At 44.2% G+C, this 20,432-nt stretch overlaps 3 protein-coding genes across 6 annotated transcripts; 2 read left to right on the plus strand and 1 right to left on the minus strand.

Annotated features, from left to right (window-relative positions):
* The first annotated feature begins 47 nt into the window (after window positions 1–47).
* On the plus strand, window positions 48–7,348 carry LOC125713394 (thrombospondin type-1 domain-containing protein 1). Of its 4 annotated transcripts, none has more exons than XM_048984471.1 (5): window positions 48–520; window positions 1,702–1,890; window positions 3,279–4,211; window positions 4,375–4,533; window positions 5,769–7,348. In XM_048984471.1, the coding sequence occupies exons 2-5, from the start codon at window positions 1,836–1,838 to the stop codon at window positions 7,121–7,123; spliced, it is 2,502 nt and encodes an 833-aa protein (XP_048840428.1). In that variant the 5' UTR covers window positions 48–520; window positions 1,702–1,835; the 3' UTR covers window positions 7,124–7,348. The 4 variants fall into 4 exon arrangements, with proteins under 4 accessions (XP_048840428.1, XP_048840427.1, XP_048840431.1 ...); XM_048984470.1 differs by having other exon boundaries at window positions 49–507; XM_048984472.1 differs by lacking the exon at window positions 48–520 and adding an exon at window positions 627–964.
* An 87-nt stretch (window positions 7,349–7,435) lies between these two features.
* fgl1b (fibrinogen like 1B) lies at window positions 7,436–11,283 on the minus strand. The gene is made up of 9 exons (XM_048984532.1): window positions 11,169–11,283; window positions 10,433–10,945; window positions 10,208–10,294; window positions 9,841–10,078; window positions 9,589–9,748; window positions 9,329–9,426; window positions 9,131–9,219; window positions 8,790–8,980; window positions 7,436–7,848 (listed from the first exon to the last, which is right to left on the minus strand). Exons 2-9 carry the CDS (start codon window positions 10,436–10,438, stop codon window positions 7,665–7,667), a joined length of 1,053 nt encoding a protein of 350 aa, XP_048840489.1. The 5' UTR covers window positions 10,439–10,945; window positions 11,169–11,283; the 3' UTR covers window positions 7,436–7,664.
* A 20-nt stretch (window positions 11,284–11,303) lies between these two features.
* tpte (transmembrane phosphatase with tensin homology) lies at window positions 11,304–20,253 on the plus strand. Its single transcript, XM_048984496.1, has 19 exons — window positions 11,304–11,587; window positions 12,081–12,158; window positions 12,457–12,540; window positions 12,940–12,987; window positions 13,124–13,285; window positions 13,716–13,835; window positions 14,184–14,283; window positions 14,454–14,517; window positions 14,684–14,748; window positions 15,061–15,121; window positions 15,354–15,435; window positions 15,752–15,840; window positions 16,158–16,219; window positions 16,407–16,487; window positions 16,734–16,839; window positions 17,370–17,467; window positions 18,845–18,940; window positions 19,159–19,229; window positions 19,442–20,253. The coding sequence occupies exons 2-19, from the start codon at window positions 12,112–12,114 to the stop codon at window positions 19,542–19,544; spliced, it is 1,539 nt and encodes a 512-aa protein (XP_048840453.1). The 5' UTR covers window positions 11,304–11,587; window positions 12,081–12,111; the 3' UTR covers window positions 19,545–20,253.
* The last annotated feature ends 179 nt before the right edge of the window (window positions 20,254–20,432 follow it).

A 20,432-nucleotide genomic window follows, 5' to 3' on the forward strand; every position in this document is an offset into this window, starting at 1 on the left:
TTAGGGCCGCGTCGACAACCTTAGTTATTCATCTTTGAATAGTCATAGTTTCTACGAGAGAGCTTAAAGTAACAATATTTAAGAAGTATTTTGAAGTAGTTAAATATTGGTGAAACCAGAATCCGATGAATACACGTAGTACAGTATGGGCATTTACCGTGGCAGCCATCCAACCAGCCAAGTTCTAATTGAATTAGCGCTAAAGGCTTCCTAATTACCGACAGAGGGAGCACAGGGACCGGGGAGGGACCGCTGGTGGGTGTCATTATGGAGACGTATCTCTCATTCACCGTTCACTGAGGAGCAGCGCAAGCGGTCCCGTATTATGTGTGTCTACGGCAGCGCTGCGCTTCGCGACCCCCATCGATCACCATCTTCTTACGTGTTAACCAGACCCGACATGGACACAGCTTACAAAGGTGACCGTCGTTTCCCTGCTCGCGGTGCCTGAGAGTATAAAGCTACGATCGCTAAGAAGAGCGACGGTATTTCCAGCTCGCAGCAACTGTAAGTACATTGTGTAAGTACAGAGCCCCAATGTCAGTCCTAGATGGATAAGCAATAAATGATTTAAAACCACTTTCATTACTGAAATTCAAACTGCGGTGCAGGTACAAGAGAAACAATGTATCACATGCATTTATATCTGCATATTGATACATTTCCTCATGCAAATTTTTCATGCATTGTTTTAAATTCTCTTCAGGCTGCATTTTCAGTGTCACTAAGCGAAGGAGCGACGCGCACTTTTCCTGCATTTTTTCTTTGACGCCTCCACATATTGTTAGTATAACATGTTCGGTGGCAGGGAGGGTGAGGAAGCTGGATCAGATGCGATTATACGTTGTATTATGCTGAGCATCCAGAGCGCCGACTGCGTTGTAAGGGGAAAATTGTAGTCATCGATTTGGACAGCATTTGAGGTTTTCCGAGCATTTTGGGAAACTGCCCGCGCTATGACATGGTACGATGCAAATTCACCGTGGAAAAATAGGCTAGGACTTGTGAACGAATTTTATGTTCGCTCCCTGACACGCAAAATGAAATGTCTATCTACAGTCCATTTAAAAATCACTGTGGTATTATCCCATTGTTGTGGAATGTTACTTAAAAGAGTATTTGGGATACGTTTCAAAACATTCCCAGTAAAACATATAATGAATCGAATCGTGCTTTTGTTTGGAACCGCATTTGATTGATCTTAAGGGATTTCCATAATGTTTGATTATTAGTCATAGTTACTGGATGACTTCGCAGCAACACCTGCTCATCTACTTTCTTGATCCTGAGAGAACACTATACACAACACTGTAACAAACGAAACAACATTTTAACTAACTATTGCACTATTAACAAACATTTTCAAATTTCCAATCTTAAATCTTCGAGATTTTTTTCTTTTAATCCTGCAAGAATTCGCAAGTGACATGGGTCAGGATTTCTGTGTGTTTATTTCTTACGGTGGTTTTCCCTGACTAGGAGAGAACATAAACTTTTTACATTAAAAAAAAACATATCATTGTGCTGTCCCCGTGACCCAGTGGGATAAGCGGTTTGGAAAATGGATGGATGGATCATTGTGCTGTGCTTTGACTCCGCGGGGTCTCCTCTGCGGACCCTCTCCACTCCGCACGACTCGGCACCGGCAGTCCTTTCGCGCCGACTGCGTCCACAGCCTGAGAGTTTTATTCTGACCCACAGGAGAAACGGCGAGAGCCTGGCGACGAACCGGGAGGAGGCGGACAACCAAGGACCTTTTCACCGCTTCAGGCTGCCGTGAAGGGGCAAGCTGTGGGTCATGCGGGGTAAGGGGGTCCCGGAGCGTAGCAGCCGGAATGACTCAGGGTCCCCCCGCGGTGGTCCTCCTCATGTTCCTGCTCTGGGGAAGCGGTGAGTGAGACCTCTGCTTGTACATCACAGTTTATTTATATACAGATACGTTCATATCTCACCGGAGCTGAAATATTACCATAGTATGCTTTCTTAATACGGCTGTGAAGAAAACTGTCGAAAATGTCGTTATATGTGAAAGTATGCAGTGTTTCTGGTTATTAGATTGTAACATCTGCAGCATGTATGTATACTGCACAAAATCTGCAAGCCGTCCATTTACTGGGCTTGTCACGTGTGAAAAGTAAAAAAATGCGGCTCGTTGAAATGGGTTGTATATTGTTGCGGAATTCTGTTTTCTACCAGTTGAGGACTGAACCATTTCCATAGAGGTCCAGTTAAAACAATACCCATTGATGACTATAAATACACGACATCTGCATATTTTGTGCCACCTGCTATTGTGAGTCGCTTTGAAGGTCAGCGATGGGAAATTCAGATCGCCAGCAGAAATAGCAAACGCCAGAGGAAGACTGAACGTTTCAGGACGTTAGTTTTTTTTTTTTTTTTTTTTTTTTTTTTACATTCTTTGCGTTGCCGTTTTTGATTTGATTTTTAGATTTTTAATGGCTAACAGACATGCGTCAGCTCGTCAGAAAGTTTTCCCAGAAAATTGCATCTGTAAATGTCGCCTTTTTATTGCTTAACCACGACTAATAAATTTCTAAACTTATTTGTGGGCAAAAGTTAAATAACTTACTAAAAGCTCCAACATCCGATTCCGTCCTAGGACTTGAACCACCCCCCGATAATCACGTCTCCCCCTAAATCGGTGGAGACCTCAAGCCCCTTGTTCAAACCAAAGTTACGCCTGTAAGAGCCAGATTTACAGATTACTCCTGTATAGTATAGATGTTCCAAGCTTTAACCCCATGTCACTTTCCAAGGTTTCCAGTTTTGGTCCAGGAGGTGCTGAATAGCAGCAGCCAGTGAAACTTCCTTAACGAAAAGTCTTCAGGAATACAAAGATTTCTATTTGTCACGTGCACGGTATACAGTCAGACTATAGCCTGCAGTGAAATGGAACGTGGCCAGTTCTGCTATGATAAGACTTGTATCGGTAATATCAATAAAATAATATGACAAATAGATAAATAACAGGCCTCGTGCCCATTGCTTCCGGGATAGGCTCCGGACCCCCCCGCGACCCAGTAGGATAAGCGGTTTGGAAAATGGATGGATGGATGGATAAATAACAATATAATAAATAAGAAATAGAAGGTGATAATGAAAAAAGGAAATGAAAAGAAAAAGGGAAAATCAGAGACGAAAAAAAATCCACAAATATTCAGCCATATAAATGAGTACGGAAATATAATTTAATCGAAAGTGTTCATTGACGATGAACTGTGCCCATTTTTTTGCATTCTTTCTGTTTTTTCGTCTAGCTCTGGCCAAAATTCATCTCTGGCCCTCCGCATACGTTGCTCTGAGCAATGAGAGTGTTTTCTTAGATTTTACCTGCAACCACAACGCAACCACGGATCGGACCATGACCTTGTCTCTGGTGGACATGGATACAAACGTCACCGTGGTCTCAAGACCTTTGAGCAGCAGCCAGCTAAAGGGAGCCCTGGAGCTAAATTGCACTTTTTTCCGCTATGCTGGAAGTTTTAGGTTCAAATTAAATGGCGATGGCAACTGTGACGGAGACAACGCCACCCAGTGGTGGAGCCAGGTACTGCACATCCAGTGGCCTACTTTCCATATTTCTGTGGAGAGGACCAACAACCAGACCTCAAGTTCATTCCAGATCAGCATCTCTACAAATGAGCATTTCCAGCCTTGTTTTAACATCAGCACTTCATCGCTTTATTTGGAGATCACATACCTGGAGTATAACCAAATAAGAAGGAATAGCATTGACAAAGTCCAAGCCCGGATCCAGCGCGACATTAAGGTCACGAGATCACAGCGGGTTGAACTGGAGTGTGTCTTTCTCTTTACTGAGAGGGACTACATCACAGTAGCTCTGAAGTCCCGCGTCTCCCAGCGAGACATCCTGGTGTCAGGACCCCTCTACTTGTCACGCATCTTCTCCTACGCGTTGCTGGTGGACAATGCGCCTGTGGCCGGGTGCGAGGGCGTGGTGGCCGTGCGACTCCTGCCCCCGCCCTGCGCCTTCACCGGTGGGAAAGTGGTCCTCTACCGGGACGGAGGCCAGGAGGGAGCCCACAGGTGGCTCACCCAGGGCGAGAACGAAACCGAGTTCAACTGCTCAGCCTTTGAGCTGGGAAGACACAGGTACTGCTTTCATTTCATCCTCAACTTCAGCTCTCGGAGTCTGGCGCAGACGTGCATCGTCGTGCAGCGGAATGCAGGTGAGCCCTTACTCCTTTTCCAAGAGGCATCCGAGAATGTAATGTCTTCACTGGTGTGTTACACTACTGATTCAACTGCTTGTTTTTAGTTTTTCTTATCTTCAATACGAAAGTTGACATGTACATGAAAAACGCTCGTTATTTGTCTCTGCTGCCGTGCAAGACACGTGGGGACCGTGGCAGTCATGGAGTCGCTGCAGCGTGAGCTGCGGGGAGGGCACGCGGGAGCGCTTTCGCGAGTGTCTGCTGCCTCCTGCTGGTGGGTCCAGGTGCAGCGAGCTGGTGAGGGAGCAGTCCCACTGCTCCTTGGAGGACTGTGCAAGTAGGTGAATTTTCTGAGGTTTTTTTTGATTTGCATATCATTCCAAATTATACATTGTGTTGTACGCCTTCTTGAGATCCAACAGTTTGTTTTTGATCTCTAAATCCATGGCTTTAAGATGACATCACATGGGGGGAGGTGACTGTGCCAAACTTCCTCTTCCTGTCAAATCAAAATTTTAAACCATATTTAAAAACTTTTTCTCTGGATCTGGACCTGGACCGGCGGGATGTGGCAGGGAGAGATGTGGCAGGGAGAGATGTGGTGGAGCAAGATGTCACTCAGTTATTATATATGGGTGCAATGACGTTAGTGGTAACACAGGTGGATCAGGGGGCTAGGGTTAGGGGTAGTATTAGGATTAGGGTTACGGTTGTGGTTAATTTAAGTAGTAACATTAATGTGAATATTTTCCGAATCTCGTATCAGTGAATTGCAAAACCCAACCTTAATGTGTTTCTATACCAATGTGTTCTGCTTAAAAAGCCAGACAGTGTTTGTAGACATTCTGCTACTTAGACTAATAAACACTAAGATCCTTCAGCTCTTGATTACTGTGACACAAAAGTCTAAACAAATGTGCACCATGTCCGCCATCTTTACATCTTCTATCCTTATAGGGAAATTGCGTGACATCTCACTCCGCCCACATCTCGCTCCACCCACATCTCGCTCCGCCCACATCTCGCTCCGCCCACATCTCACTCCGCCTCTCCTCGCAGGCTGCAGCTAATACCCTCTCATAACTTGCAGTACTTATAATCCTTATAATCTTATAATCTCTTCTAATCACTTTAATTATGTTTATAATCACTTTTTAAGCCTTTATACCACTGGACACCAGCCAGGTGATTGGGATTGACAGGTAGATCTTCATGACATGGACATGCAATAACTGATCATGACACCCTCAGCCCCCCACCCCCACCCCCTTCCCCTGACTATCAGCAAAATGGAACCCCACCCCGGTCAGAGGAATACATCATCATGAGGAACCCTCCCCCAATCTAGCTAGGGGGATTCCAGCGAAATACACAGATTCATTTCTTGTAAAAGTAGCTGTCATTGAAATAAAAGTTGGACATCACTGCTTTCTGCAGTAGGTAAAGGTGTATAATAAACCCATAATAAGTTTTTCTGTAATATAGCAGGTAATTTTTCAATGATCTCTCTTTCTGTCAGTAAGCCCCTGTAAATCACCACTGTGGTGTGTCCCCCCCTCCACGTTTCCACAGTGCCCGCCCCTTCCGTGTCGTCCCCCCCTCCTCTCGACACTTCACTGGGGAGCAATCTGGTAGCTGTGGTGGGCATCTCCCTGTGCCTGGTGGTGATCGTGGTGACGGTGCTGGTGACCGTGTGGCGGAAGGCCTGCCACGCCCCCAAGTGCACCTCGGTGCGCCGCGGCTCTCTGCACTCGCCCGGCGGCCGCAAAAACTCGGACGAGGCCTCCATCTGCGGCCACAGCCTGCAGCGGCCCAGCTTCTCGGAGAGCCTGCAGGCCACGCCGGGTTGCCAGCTCCCACAGACCCTCCCCCAGCCCCTCCAGGATAAAGAGAGGGTGTCCCCAACTGGTCAGAAGATTGTCCCGCCCATTTTTGGGTACCGGTTGGCTCAACAGCAGCTGAAGGAGATGAAGAAGAAGGGACTGAAAGAAGCCACTCAAGTCTACCACGTGTCCCAGAGCCCCATCGACGACACCATGCTGGAGGCCACTGCTTCCACCTCTGCTCCCTTGACTCCGGTGTTCCCAGACTCAGACAGCCAAGAGGAGGTCAACCTCGGCCATTTTCGCATCAAGTCCCCGTTCTCAGAGCAACCCAGAGTGGGCAAAAGTTCATCGGCCACTCTCCCGGACCGGCTTAGCCCAAAAGGGGACCCAGCGTCTCGGGCTTGGCGGAACGAACGTGTGGCAGATTGGGTGGAGATGGTGGAGCGCATGGGAGCGGGTCACCCGAGGAACTCCAGTTTCAGGAGGACGTCCAGCTTCCACGACGCCAAACCCCAGCAGCTGCTGCGGCCCTTTAGGGAGAGGAGCATGACCCAGGTGACCCCTCGGCAAGCCATGGAGGCCAGCTGCAAGGCCAGGGCATGGGATCCATATCGTAACCCCGAGCGGGATGACTGGGGTCACCCCAGACCCTACCTGACTGAAGGCAGGGCGCCCGACAGGCATCAGGGGTGGTCAGACAGGGCTACCGGTCACCAGGAACTGAGCCAAGTAGCCATACCAGCAGCTAGGCCTGGAGCGGAGATTGTCGGTAAATTAGACCAGCAAGGATCTGAGAGAGTGGAGAGGGCCGAGCTGAATTGGAGTAGGAGGGGCCCCTCGCCGATCCAGAGGAACATCCTGGCCCGCAAGCTAAGGGAAGCCAACTCCTTAGCTGCATGTCAGCGGCAGCGTGTCGCCTCTAGCTGCCAGACCGACCTCCGGCGGGACAAGTGCCAGAGTCTACCGCCGTCTTCCAGCCATGCCGGCTTCCACCGTTCCCACTACGGCCTGACAGAGTCCGAGCAGCGCATGATGGACCTGTCTGGCTACCTGGGGGAGGAGGACACTGTGGAGGTGATGGAGATCCACAGACTTACCTGATAGCAGCTGATCGGAGCCGGCAGGGGCGTAGCGACGTGTACTGTTACCTTCATTACCTACAGCTGCTGTTTGCTACAAATTGTAAACTGTAGTTGTAATTTTGACTCCTATTTGATAGGGTTTGAGTTTATTTTTCATACAATTCTCCTCTGAATGTTTTTTAACTGTATAAAATGGTTCAGCACCTGTGCGAGGAGTATTAGTAAATATATACGATCAATCTGTGCAATGTGTTGTTCTTGTATATTTGCATCTCATTGTGATTGAAATCCTATGAATTAGACGTTCATTTTTACGTACCAGGCCACCAAAGGCTTTTTAATATGCTGTTTTATTGAATAATGTGCTATGAAAGACAGCGGGTCAATATAAAGTTTGCATTTTTTTTAAATGCACACTGAAGCAATTATCTGTCAAACTGCTCAAGCTGTAAATGCAGAAGCCATAAAATTCAGAGAGTAGATGATGCTTTTGAGTTCAGTCGCGTCGTTTGGTCCAGCGAGGCCTGTTGCGGATGGAAACAGGGGCTTTTCCTAGTTGCCTACTCCCCAGGTCCGGCTCCACTCCCCAGGCTATCCATGAACAGCAAGGGCCGGACCTTCATGGAGGTGTGGCGGAGGGAGTACCAGAGCCCCCGCCACGTGAGCCACACCATTCCGTTGTCATGCGTACCCTTGTACTCCCCGCTGCGGTAGAACTTTCCATTCAGGTTGGCTGCATGACATCTGAAATATACATGCCCCCCCACCAATGAACTGAAGGTTTATATTCTAATTGCTCACTGTCAAACGATATTGTGATGTCTGTGAGAAAGAGTGTAACTGATTTAGTGCTTTGAGCATAGAGAAGTTCTCTTGTATCTCTGGTAACTATCAACAGCTAACAAGATAACAAGCATGAAAGCACAGGTTGACTTTTTTGGTTTTTAACAGTGATGTCCCGAGCTGATATCCAAAATCGTAATCAGGCCCAATCCTGGCATTTTTTAACTGATAAGTATCTGCTACCACAGCCCGATCAAAAGCCCAATCTATTCGATTTGCCGCCTTCACACGATTTACGGCAGTTTTGCAGAATGTGAGACATTGTCAGGTTTTGTCACGCGCTGCAATAAGTCTGAGATACGAGGCTTCAAACTACAAGCTATCGAGACGTCAGCCGTGTGGAAATTCTTTGAAATGGAAACTCAGAGTAGCCCGACAGCTACATGCAATGTTTGCAAAGCCAAGCTTCCGAGAAGGCGGTGACATTTAATACAAGTAATCTAGTTAGGCAATAGCAGAAACACCAGAAGTAAAAGTGCTGCAAAATCACAAGATTTATCATATTAAAAATTTGGGTTAAACACAGTGGTTTGTACTGCCTCTGTATTTATTAAAAGATCGGAACAGAAATGTCTGATAAAAATATAGAATGGATCATATCAGATCTGGGCAACAGAAAAATGGATCAGAACATCGCTACTTTTAATCTGTAAGCATTGTCATGTACCAGACAGTAATCTATCACTGCATTACCACCAACAAACAGAGGGGGTGCTGAAGCACCCTCAGCACCCCTACATCCAGTGATAGACTTCATGTGGACAGTTGTGTCCTTTGTCGGAGTTCTTTACTCCTTTAGTGGCTTCATGTGTGTGCATGTGCCCTCGAGCAGCTGTTCATACCTGTTGTACCACCAGCCACCCTTGTTCTCCTTGGCGCAGCTGCCCTGCAGGTACCGGTCATGGTCCCGGTCTCTAGTGCTGAACGGCATGCCGTTGTGAGAGATGGACCACTGGTCCTTCATATGACTCCCTCCAGAAAGAGCATCCCCTGCCTTTCCATTGTAAAGGCCAAAGTGCAACCGATACTTGTCCTAGTGGGAGAAAGCCAGACCCGGGCGGGTACGTTTTAGGATGCGGGGTACTTAACTCAAAGGATTGCATTTTTTTCCCTGCTGTCTGTCAAACTGACATCTGACCACGTCACAGCTGGACAGGGTCACGGTTACGATCTCTAGACATACCTTTTCATCTGATATTCGAAAGTTCTCGTAAAACGCATATGTCCTCTGACCGCTCCAGTCCATTAAATCGATCCTCATGAGATTTTCACCTGGTAATATAAGCCAAAACTCTAACGAGCCGTAATAAAATACAAACAGCAATATTCTACGACGATATTTCAGGTCTACGTCACTCAGGAGGTTTACTGTTGAACATGCCTTCTTTTAGAAGAGTATAAATGTGTTCGTTCCCCAGCCAGAATTCGTCATTCCTTTCTTTAAAATGGCCAAATCCTGACTTATATTCCTCCCAGTCTCTAGGAAAAAGACATACAGAAAACAGCATAACTGGCTAAAGTAAAGGCAGGTTAATTTTTGTCACTAACAAATAATTCACAATAATTTACGACACAATAACGCGGAAAACTAAAGGCTTTTTGTACTATTTCAAGCGGTTTTCCAAAATCTGCATAGCCTACCGGTTAAAATCCACCTTCCCGTTCCGTCTTCGTTGTATGACAGTCCAGCCGCCCCCATTAGTCATATCACAATACACAAGAAACGGTTCCATGTCCGATCTGGGCCTGATTCGGTAGAACCCACTAGGGAGCTGGACCCTGTTATACAACGTGGAGCAGTCTGAAAAGAAGAAATTTCAACAATAAATATATTATTCTAAAGAAATATTTCACTTGCGTATTGAAAAAATATTGTTTATTGAAAATCCTAACCCCTGTCATAGACAATAAGATTTCCCGATGTACTGGGAAGAGCGGTTGTCTTGAGTACAGCACTCTTCGTCGTCTTATTTAAGTTCGGTGGTGATGATGAATGTTCTGTACTTGGCCTGTAGAAATAATTATGTTCACGCAGGTTCCTGAGCTGCCACTCTCCGATGAGGAGTCTGCTCTCCAGGCTGCCGATGCTGCTCCTAAGCTCCTGCAGCTCCCGATGGCATTCTTCCTCAGGCTTAAAAAAAAAGTGGGTGGGGGTGTGTAATGTACAACTGAAATCATACCACATTGTGGCCCGCGTTTATCAAACATACGGCATGAGCGATCAGGTGGCGGTCCTGGCGGACTTGGCGGCGATACGTACTGAGAATCGGTACGACGCAGAAACGCGCCGCAACAAAAAAAGCAGTAATGTTGCAAACACGGTCTTCATATTTATTTCTTTTGTTACCTGGAGGGATTAAAATAATGATTTAGGCCTATACAACAAGACCGAAAGTCGTCAAAGTTAAATAAATACATTTCATTTATTACAGAAACTGAAGTTACACGATACTGCTTAAATTCTTTCATAAACATGTAAACATACCGTCATTCCTTAAAGAAAGGAACGGGACGAGGTTCTCCAAGCGCTGCCAGTTGCGCGCAAATACCTTCTTTTATGTCGAAGGTGTTTTTAAATCATTATTTATAGGGCTGCTCGTTCCGCATGGTCTTCATTGGCCAGTGCTGTACGTGCTCCGATCGCAGCTTCATGCCAAGAATTTTCCTGGATCAGATGGTAGGAAATCCAACAGATCTGTGCTTCGTGAACTGCATGCATGAACAGACCTGAAAGGCGCCTGGCTGGAAAAGGCTTGAAGGGAATCGTCGTCGTATCATTTAAACAGAAACCCTGGTTAATTCAACTAATTTATTAATTTAAATGATTTTGGCTTTATAAAGAAAAATGTAAGTATGTTGCTTTAAAATTACTGCGACGAGTTGGTGCCCCGTCCTGGGTTGTTCATGCCTTGCAGCCAAAGCTTTTGGGACCCCCTCGACCCTGAATAGGATAAGCGATGGATGGATGGATGCCGACAGGCTCCGGACCCCCTCGACCCTGAATAGTTACAGAAAATGGATAGATGGATGTTTTTGAAATTATTGTAGTTTATTATAATGTATAATTTATTATAAATTACGTTACTTTGGATAAACGAGCCTGTTTGTTTATTTCGAATTAATTCGCAGAGAACAATGTGACATTTTTGTTTCTTATTTAGTTAATATTGTTTTTTAAAATCACAGTCGCAGAAATTGGTAAATCAAAACATTTGACGTACCCAATCATGCTAGTCGGCGTATGGGGGTGGGGGGGGGAAACAAGCCCACAAAACGGAACGACCAACCGCTGGAAGCTTATGAAGCTGGATGTGCGGCAGTTGGCTGAACGACGAGGGGAAACGGCGCTGCGCTTTGGGGAAACTTCAGGAAGTTAAAAAACCGCTACGTCTGCAGATCAGAGGAGGAATCACTCCGGAGAAGCGTTAAGAGAGTAACTCTGTCAACCTTTGAACCTCATTCTCCATCAGAGTCACAAGACAAAGCCGACTGAACGAGGGGAACAACATTAGTAGGAAAGTTGCATGGTACATATTTGGAAATGAACAGGCGGTAATCGAACAGGCTGGGAAAAACACATCAAAGCGAAAAAACAGCGAAGAGAGACGATCTACTGCCCACCACTAGTCAGGACTGCTTGGTTTGTTTTATATTACTCTGTATATTACTCTCTTACTCTGCATGCAAGCTCTTCATCTTATTCTTGAGCTAAAGGTCACATAGAACATTTTGCATTCTTTAAGTCGGATTATTTTAAGTGGTTAGGTGATTATTGCGTATGGAATTACGAAATCAGTTCGTATCGTTTGGAAAGCAAAGCATTTTCTGCTGAGCTGGACGTATTTCCAAGGGTGTTGTCCGGTTTTGCAATAAAAGTCGATAAAATTTCATTGAACATCAAAAACAAAGCTTACTGTGCAGTGAGTGATAAGTTAGTCACTTTTCTGTAACTCAGATGGAAGGTGTGTCGCACTGAGCAGGGAATGGATATCTGCCTGATTGTGGATTTAGGAAATAATACAGGTGTTTTTGATCATGTAAAACGGTCACAGCTTTTTTGACCGTACTAATCTCCGTGGCTGTTTTGGTTGTGCGGTTTATTTATATTTTGTTTTGGGTTTTATTTTGTAAAGGTTTCTCATAAAAAAGGACTTTCTTGTGCAAATGTCGTCAGTGCTGTTCAACCCCGGGGCAGGCCCCAAAGTTAATGGGTAAGCTAACAACACCATTCATTCTGAGTGTAAGTTATTAAATTTCTAGCCCGTGCCACATGGCTTTACCCCAGTGCCATTTTATGCGAGTTTTAAAAGGCTTATGCTCCGAGCTGTAATGATTCTCAGCTTTGTGATTTTTGGTGGGGGTGAATGATTTTCTCTTTGAATGACCAGTAGACCAATGAATGTGCCCCAATCCGTGGTTGCGATTCTATCGAACCTAAAAGCAAATCGATGTGTGGACGTACAATAATCCCGATGTCTGACATTGTACCCTCCGCCACGCCGCCACCAGAGTTGACGGCAATGGGAAAGAAGAGGCCAGTGTTAGTATTGATGACGGAAAGGAGGAAAGCGATGTTCCTGATACCATGTACCAGTAAGTGGCACCACATTCCACGTGGTTGCTGAAATGCCAGTCACTGACTGAATTAATCCAATGTGGAAAAGTTTTTAACATGAGAATCAACTAACGATCGACACATAATTACCCTGTCCACCAATGGTGTTATATATCTCATGAATAATGTACATAAATGTCTATTTGTATACACAGTATTTACATGAGCTGTGGAACTGTAGTGTTGGGGATTATGGGAGTAATGAATGATGTGTGTGTGTGTGTGTGTGTAATATATATATTAAAAAAAGCATTTTTGCCTTGCGATGGGGTTATGTTCTGATGAACCTGTTGTGACCCAGGGCGCATGTGTGAAAGCCTGTCATTTTAGCATTTATAATTATTTGCTTTATTTCCCTTCACGTGCTTGTTTTCCAGTCATGTCCAAAAGAAGATTGCACCATTTGTGATGTCTTTTGGCTTCCGGTGAGTGTGTGAAAATTTGGCTGGATCTTCGAAGCCCAGTTAGAAAAGGCAGGCAGTTCAGAAGCTCTTCAGACGTTTCTGCTATCAGGCTTTGGGGTCGTGTCCGATTTGATGGTGTTGCATTTCCATTGCGAAGGGTGTTTGGGGTGGTGCTCATACTGGTGGACATCATCCTGGTCGTCGTAGACCTTGCGATGACGGAGCACATGCCCCACGTGCATTGCGCTCTCGAGGCTGTGTCTCTGGCCATCTCACTCTTCTTCCTGGTGGATGTGATCCTTCGAGTCTACGTGGAAGGGTGAGTGTGAAAATGGTGGATGTGAGCGTTTGAAGGCGTCGGGCAAAGTCTGCAAAACAAGCTTCCACTCTCGCCATCCTTTACTAATTACTAATGATGTTTCTCTTTTAATTTTGGTTCAGATGAAGCGTGGAGTTAGTAGGAGCTCTGAGAGATCAAACACTTATTTCAATTCTTGCATGTTCCCTACCTGTTTGTGCTGAAATCTGTCATCGAATCCACTCTCCCAATTTGAATCCTAAATGGCCTTATAAACTTTTACTGATTCAACCCTATCTGCCATTCAAAAGGAAGGAAATCTTATAGTGCATCAGCAGTGCAGCTTCCCAACTTATGAACTGCTCCCTTAATATCGACAGTGTGGGTGCCTGTTTACATTTGCCTTTGCATTAATAAGAGCTTTGGCTATGGTGGCCTGTCTGTGTTTCAGATTCAAAGTGTACTTCAGCTCCAAGTTAAACATTGCAGATGCCTGTGTTGTGGTTGTCACCCTCATCATCACCATGGTCTACAGCTTCAGTGATCTGTCTGGGGCCATGCTCATTCCCAGGTATATGCTGTTTGCCTGTCCCAGTCTTACGGGTAAGGGAAGCCACGAGCAGATGGTCACCCCAGGATGCCATGGTCACCCCAGGATGCCATGCTTCCTTAGTGTCTAGGTCAGCTGCAGTAGTTCTGCTGCTATACTTCTGTATGTTTTAGTCAGCAGCTTTATTGTCCCTCATGGCTCCACCCTGGCATCTTCTCATTGGCCCGTGTCCTGACGTGCTCCACCCTGGCACCTTCTCATTGGCCCGTGTCCTGACGTGCTCCACCCTGGCACCTTCTCATTGGCCCATGTCCTGACGTGCTCCACCCTGGCATCTTCTCATTGGCCCGTGTTCTGGCATTTTCATAGGGTGGTAAGCTTCTTCAGGGCCTTGAGGATCATCATCTTGGTCCGCATCTTCAGACTGGCCTCCCAGAAGAAGGAGCTGGAGAAGGTCACCAGGAGAATGGTAAGATCTTGTCAAAGGCCATGGAGGGCTGTCTTCAGGCTGGGGTGGACTCTGCTCATGTGACTCTAAGCCTGTGCTTCTGCTATAATCTCTTCATTGAATTTGTCCAAACCAATCTGTCCATAGATCTGAGGCTGCATATTTGTTTGTTTGTTTATTTGTTTGTTTAGGTGTCAGAAAACAAAAGACGCTACCAGAAGGATGGGTTTGATCTGGACCTGACTTATGTCACAGGTAAGTGGGACCAGGGTCTTGTATTGATTTAGCAGCTTTCATTGGAATTTGGTTACTTTGCCTTTGTATAATAATTGTTTTCTATGGAACTGAAAGTGTGCTGCTATTCCATTATATATACTGTCACTAGTTTGAGAAAGTGTGCTACTCCGCGCTTTGCTTCCAGACCGCGTCATTGCCATGTCATTCCCGTCGTCGGGGAAACAGTCTTTCTACAGGAACCCCATCAGAGTAAGCTGTCCAACACATAGATAAACTAACACAAATGCACATACGTGCGGTTGTCATTTATGTATCATATATGTGACCCGTCGTCACGAAATGAATCTTAAATCGCACTGGTAGAACTGCACCTATAAGACTCATTTCGTGGTGATGGGTCACATATGTCCTAATTAGAATTGAACATTTGAGGCTAGCCCTGTTTAGCCTTTGGCAGAAAATTAGAGTCAATAATTGGGGATAATAAAGGAAGAGTGCTACTTTAATTTTGATATTAGTTGTATCGTAAATAATTAGCTGTTTTATCTCTATTCTTTATAGGAGGTGGCAAGATTCTTGGATACCAAACATGAGGATCACTATAAAGTGTATAATCTCTGTAGTAAGTAATTTTGCAGTTGCTCTTATAGCCTGACAGCAGATTGAATGGGAACATTTGATCTAATGCTCCGAAATGATCTTGAAGTATTGGACTGGACAGATGTGTGTTAGCTCCGAGAAAAACGCTTTGCTGGTGAACTGGCTTGTAACCTATAGTAGATTATAGGACATCAGGCAGTGTCTACGGTTGACTTCAGTTGGCTGTCAGTGTAACTTTATGATTACTTGTGCAGGCGAAAAGGGCTACGACCCCCAGTTCTTCCATTACAGAGTGGAGCGAGTGTTTATCGATGACCACAATGTTCCCTCTCTGGAGTAAGTGACCTCTGCTCTGCTTTAACTGTGACAATGTGTCAAACACAAGGTTCTTCAGTCTCTGATTATGTGTACGGCCTCTTGGCGTAGCTCCTGTAGCTCAAGAAATAGTGCACTGTAATAATGCAAAGGTCATGGGGTTGAATCCCAGGGAGCACAAAAAAATGGTAACAGTTTCTTCTACTGTAAATCACTTTTGATAAAATTCAGATAGATAAATGTACTGGTTGACAGGAATGTGTGTGATTTATTTGCATATTACAGACATCAGGTGACTTATTTTTTTCCTCTCTGCTTACCCTACGCCTTGGCACAGGGCCATGCTGAAGTACACAGCCAGCGTGAGAGAGTGGATGGGCGCCGATCCCAGGAACATTATCGCCATCCACTGTAAAGGAGGGAAGGGTAAGCAAGGCATGATGGGTGTTGGTGTCATCTACACAGCCCTGTACCGACCCAACACAGTGAAACAATCTATACCACTTCTCCATAACACATGGAGATCAAGACCTAGATATTGCAGGTCTGCATGATGGAACGGTATAAAACAGACCAAACGATGTTAATCATCAAATACAGTTCTTCCCTTCTTTCCCTGCTGGGGGCTACATGTAAATGCAAGCTACTGCACATCGGAATGGGTCTATTTACCTCATCCATCCCAATCCGATGAAACTAATGAGCAGGAACTCCTTTGTTACTCATTTAATTGTGCTTTGCAGGACGTACTGGGACTATGATCTGCACTTGGCTGATTGACAGTGACCAGTTTGAAAGTGCTCAGGTACCAGAAAAGGCAAAGTCCATTTGGGAGGGGTGGGTGGTAGTGTTTTGAGTTTTTATACCATCTTATTCTTTCCAGTTGACTTTTAGAATCTCACACTCGCTCTCTAAAGCAGACCTCCCTACACTCCAAATGGATTATTCCTTGTATGTGCCGTTATTTCTCAGTATAATGTCTGCTCTCGCAGGACAGTTTAGATTATTTTGGAGAGAGGAGGACAGACCAAAGCAAGAGCTCTAAGTTTCAGGGAGTGGAGACGCCGTCACAGGTAAAGCCATGGAACACCCCCCCAAACCCCCCCACGCACACACAAACTGCGGTTTTACAAGGTGTGAGTTCACGTTGTATTCTCATATCCACACTGTTGTTCCATCTTAACCCAGACTGTACATTAAGCACTGCTAATTAACTTGGTTCTAGTGGGTTTTGCCACCTGTGACTTCAGAAGAACTTTGTATAGTGTTTAATATGGGCAGAAGAAGACTGGTTTAATCGGGCCTCTTTGTCACTGTAGAGCAGGTATGTGGGATACTATGAGATTATGAAAAATAAATACGACCGGCAGCTGCCCCCAGAGAAGAGTCTGAAAATAAAGAGCATTCGGATTCATTCTGTAGCAGGTAAGGGAGGCCACTCGTCCTATTTTAAAGGGCAAATACTGTTCATTCCATTTAGGACCCTCAAACACTTAAGGTACAGTGACACAGGAAATGTCCCGTGTCTTTGCATAGAGCGAAAATGGGTGTGGCTGGGAAATATGAAATAAATTCGTATCCCCCTCCATTTTGCACAACTCCCACCCATGCCACATCGGATTGGTTTAGCAACGCAAATTCACGGGTCAGTTCTTTTTAAATGACCCACAACTTCACTACTGCAAGTGAGTTTCCTGCTTGATGCGTCGAGCAGCTAGAATGGATCTGAAAGAGAGATGAACAGTTTTATTTTTTTGCACTAGCGTGACCATATCAAGACATTTTGAAAATAATAAACTTTGTTGCATTCTGATCTATAGCATCCTTATGGGTGTTACTGAAGATGCCTCCATCCCTCCAAGCAGACTAGAAGTCTGCGTTCTTAAGCTGTACCAGGTTGTTATGCAGAATGTCGTAATTTTTCTCTTTTTTTTTTGCTGCCTCTGCTTCCCCAGGTGTGGGCAGAGGGAACGGCACTGATCTGAAGGTGAAAATCATAGTGCGGAAGGAGACCGTGTTTCAGTGTGCGTGCGATAAGAGGGATAAATGCACGGTAAGCCGTTTGACAGGTGAAGCAAGGATTGAGATGTTTATTTAGTTCAGATCATGATTGTACATCAGTAAGCAGGAATAATTTTTTCTCACTAACCAGTCAGCAGCATATAACATCCAACAGTATTAGATTACCTTTCTAAAAGCTTCAATCCATTATGGTAAATGTTTTTCCTTTTAATATCATAACAGAATTATGGGAGTAGTTCAAATTATTGTGAAACAAAAAGGTGGTTTTACAGGAAAGGTACTGGTGCGCTTCCAGACGATGGACCGCCAGAGTAGGCGAAACTACAGTGTTGTCTATTCATGTTTATTCAATGAGCGTAATTCATGAACTGAAATAAAACCAGCATATTTACAAAAAAAGGGGCCAGACTTTGATCTGCAGAAAATACCACCACACCACCTTGTTAAACTACAAGCCTACTTTGAAAAGGCCAATAGGATGTTGGGGTATATCTCCAGGTGTGTGGAGTTTAAGTCAAGGGAGGTAATGCTAAGATTATACAATTCCTTGGTGAGACCTCACCTAGAATATTGTGTGCAGGTTTGGTCACCATATCTTAAAAAGGACATTGTGGCCTTAGAAAAGGTGCAGCGTAGGGCCACAAAAATGATTCCTGGTCTTAGAGGAATGTCATACGAGGAACGGTTACTTGAGCTAAATCTGTTCAGTCTCAAGCAAAGGAGACTGAGGGGGGACATGATCCAGGTATATAAGATTCTAACAGGTTTGGATGCTGTTCAACCAAATAGTTACTTCAGCATTAGTTTAAATACACGAACTCGTGGCCATAGGTGGAAATTAGCGGGAGAACACTTCAAGCTGGATTTAAGGAAGCACTTCTTTACACAGCGTGTAGTCAGAGTATGGAATACCCTTCCTGATAATGTAGTGCAAGCTGAATCCTTGGGTTCCTTTAAATCAGAGCTAGATAAGATTTTAATGACTCTGAGCTATTAGTTTAGTTCTCCCCAAGCGAGCTTGATGGGCCGAATGGCCTCCTCTCGTTTGTATAGTTCTTATGTTCTTATGTACAGTATCTCCCCTTTTTAAATGTTGGAGCTACTGATCTCTAACTTTCTCATTAATATTTTTAGGCATACCACTAATCTGCTTTTCAAATTGTGGGCGAAAACAATGTCCGTACAGTGTGTCAAATCCAGCATTCAATGTTTTATGTTCTCATTCAGTGTTTTTGGGGCTCTGGCACTTAGTTAAACAGTTGAATAAAAGATGAATGTGTGCTGTTTACATAAGCCCTTCCTGTATGAGCAGGACATCATCTGTGCATCAGTGAATATTACAACATTTATGTCCACATTGGGTTTTTTCCTCATTGCCTTGTCTGCAATCGTCTTATTTCCTCTGCAGCTGTTCCCAGATGCCGGGAATAATGCGGTGGTCATCAGTTTACAGGATGGACCAGTCGTCAGTGGGGATGTCAAGGTCATGTTTGAATCCAGTGCAGTGAGTTTTTTTCCTACTCATTTAAAATGGTCCTACTTGGGTCTGTTTCATTTAAAGTTCAGGAATTTCTCTTGAACTGAATGAAGTAATTGGTATCTCTGATATTTACTATGAATGTTAATGGTTGTCTCACCCTCATTTTCGATAATTTTAATGCAGTCTTATTTAAACTTTGGCTGATTTTTTTTTTTTATTTTTTTATTTTATTTTTAACCCAGGGTCTTCCTAAAGGGTATGAGAACTGCCCCTTTTATTTCTGGTTTAATACCTCGTTTGTGGAACAAAACAGGTAAACATTTGCCAAATCATGAGTTGCGTCTTATTTGGGTGGGGCAATATTGGGTTGGGATTTTTCTGTAATACTTTTGGACATTTTACTTTCTCCACGGGACTCAATGAATTTCTGTATTATCTTCTCAGCTACATTCATGTAGGTGATAACCTCATATATTATTAAGGATGTGATTTTCCTGACCTCCTCACCCCCCACTCTGCTTTTAGGTTGTATTTGTCCAGGGAGGAACTAGACAACCCCCACAAACCGAAGACCTGGGACATCTACAAGGAGGACTTTGGTATAACTTTGTCCTTCAGTGATGTGTGAGCACATTGTTCCAGGTGCCATTTCTGGGAATTCTAAAACATTCTGGAATGTTTTTCCACCAATTGCCTTGCACTAAAGCCACTGATGTATAATGCATTTAACATGTTTATTTTTTCTTTTGTATTGCATTTCGTTATTTCTGTGACAAGTGAAGGTTGTTTTGGAAGATCTTCACATTGTGTCGCAAAAGTACTTCTGGTGGAATTTTTTCCTGTACTGCATATGTCACTCCTGGTACATTTATTGATGTACTGTGTGTAAATAAATAGTATCGAAAGACCTGTTTCAATGCCTCATGCATTATGAAAGTCAAATATTTGAAACTGTCTTGTAATTAAAATATACCCTGAAATTTACCTTACTTAAACTGTGATGCACATTGATGAAGTTCAACATGCAACATTTTTTTTATCTGTTTGTTTTGCTCTATGTAAAATCTGAAGAAATTCAACAGCTCAAATAGGATTTTCCCATTCCCCATTCCCATCCAAGACAAACAGACTATATATTTTTTCTAGATGGGAGTATTGAGTTTACTGCACCATTACACCATAGCTTAAGTGACAGAGCCAGGACCTAACAGGGCAGCTGTACGGTGAAGCTGATAGGCCGTGCTCCTGATATACCTCTGCTGTTAGCCAAGAAAAGAATATAACAATACCTTTTGGGCTGTGTGATATTTTGCTTAATAAAATTAAATAAAACATGATACCATTAGTCTTTGTGCTGTTTGTTTCTGAATAGGTTCTGGAACCCCATGACTCTGCATAGGACAAGCAAGTGTAAATGAATATTATTTTTGTATAGTATTAAAGATTTTGGAATGCAGTATTACTATGTATATTATATATATATATATATATATATATATATATAGAATGTGTGCGT

The sequence above is a fragment of the Brienomyrus brachyistius genome, chromosome 18 (assembly GCF_023856365.1).
Source record: "Brienomyrus brachyistius isolate T26 chromosome 18, BBRACH_0.4, whole genome shotgun sequence".
Classification (NCBI taxonomy): domain Eukaryota; kingdom Metazoa; phylum Chordata; class Actinopteri; order Osteoglossiformes; family Mormyridae; genus Brienomyrus; species Brienomyrus brachyistius.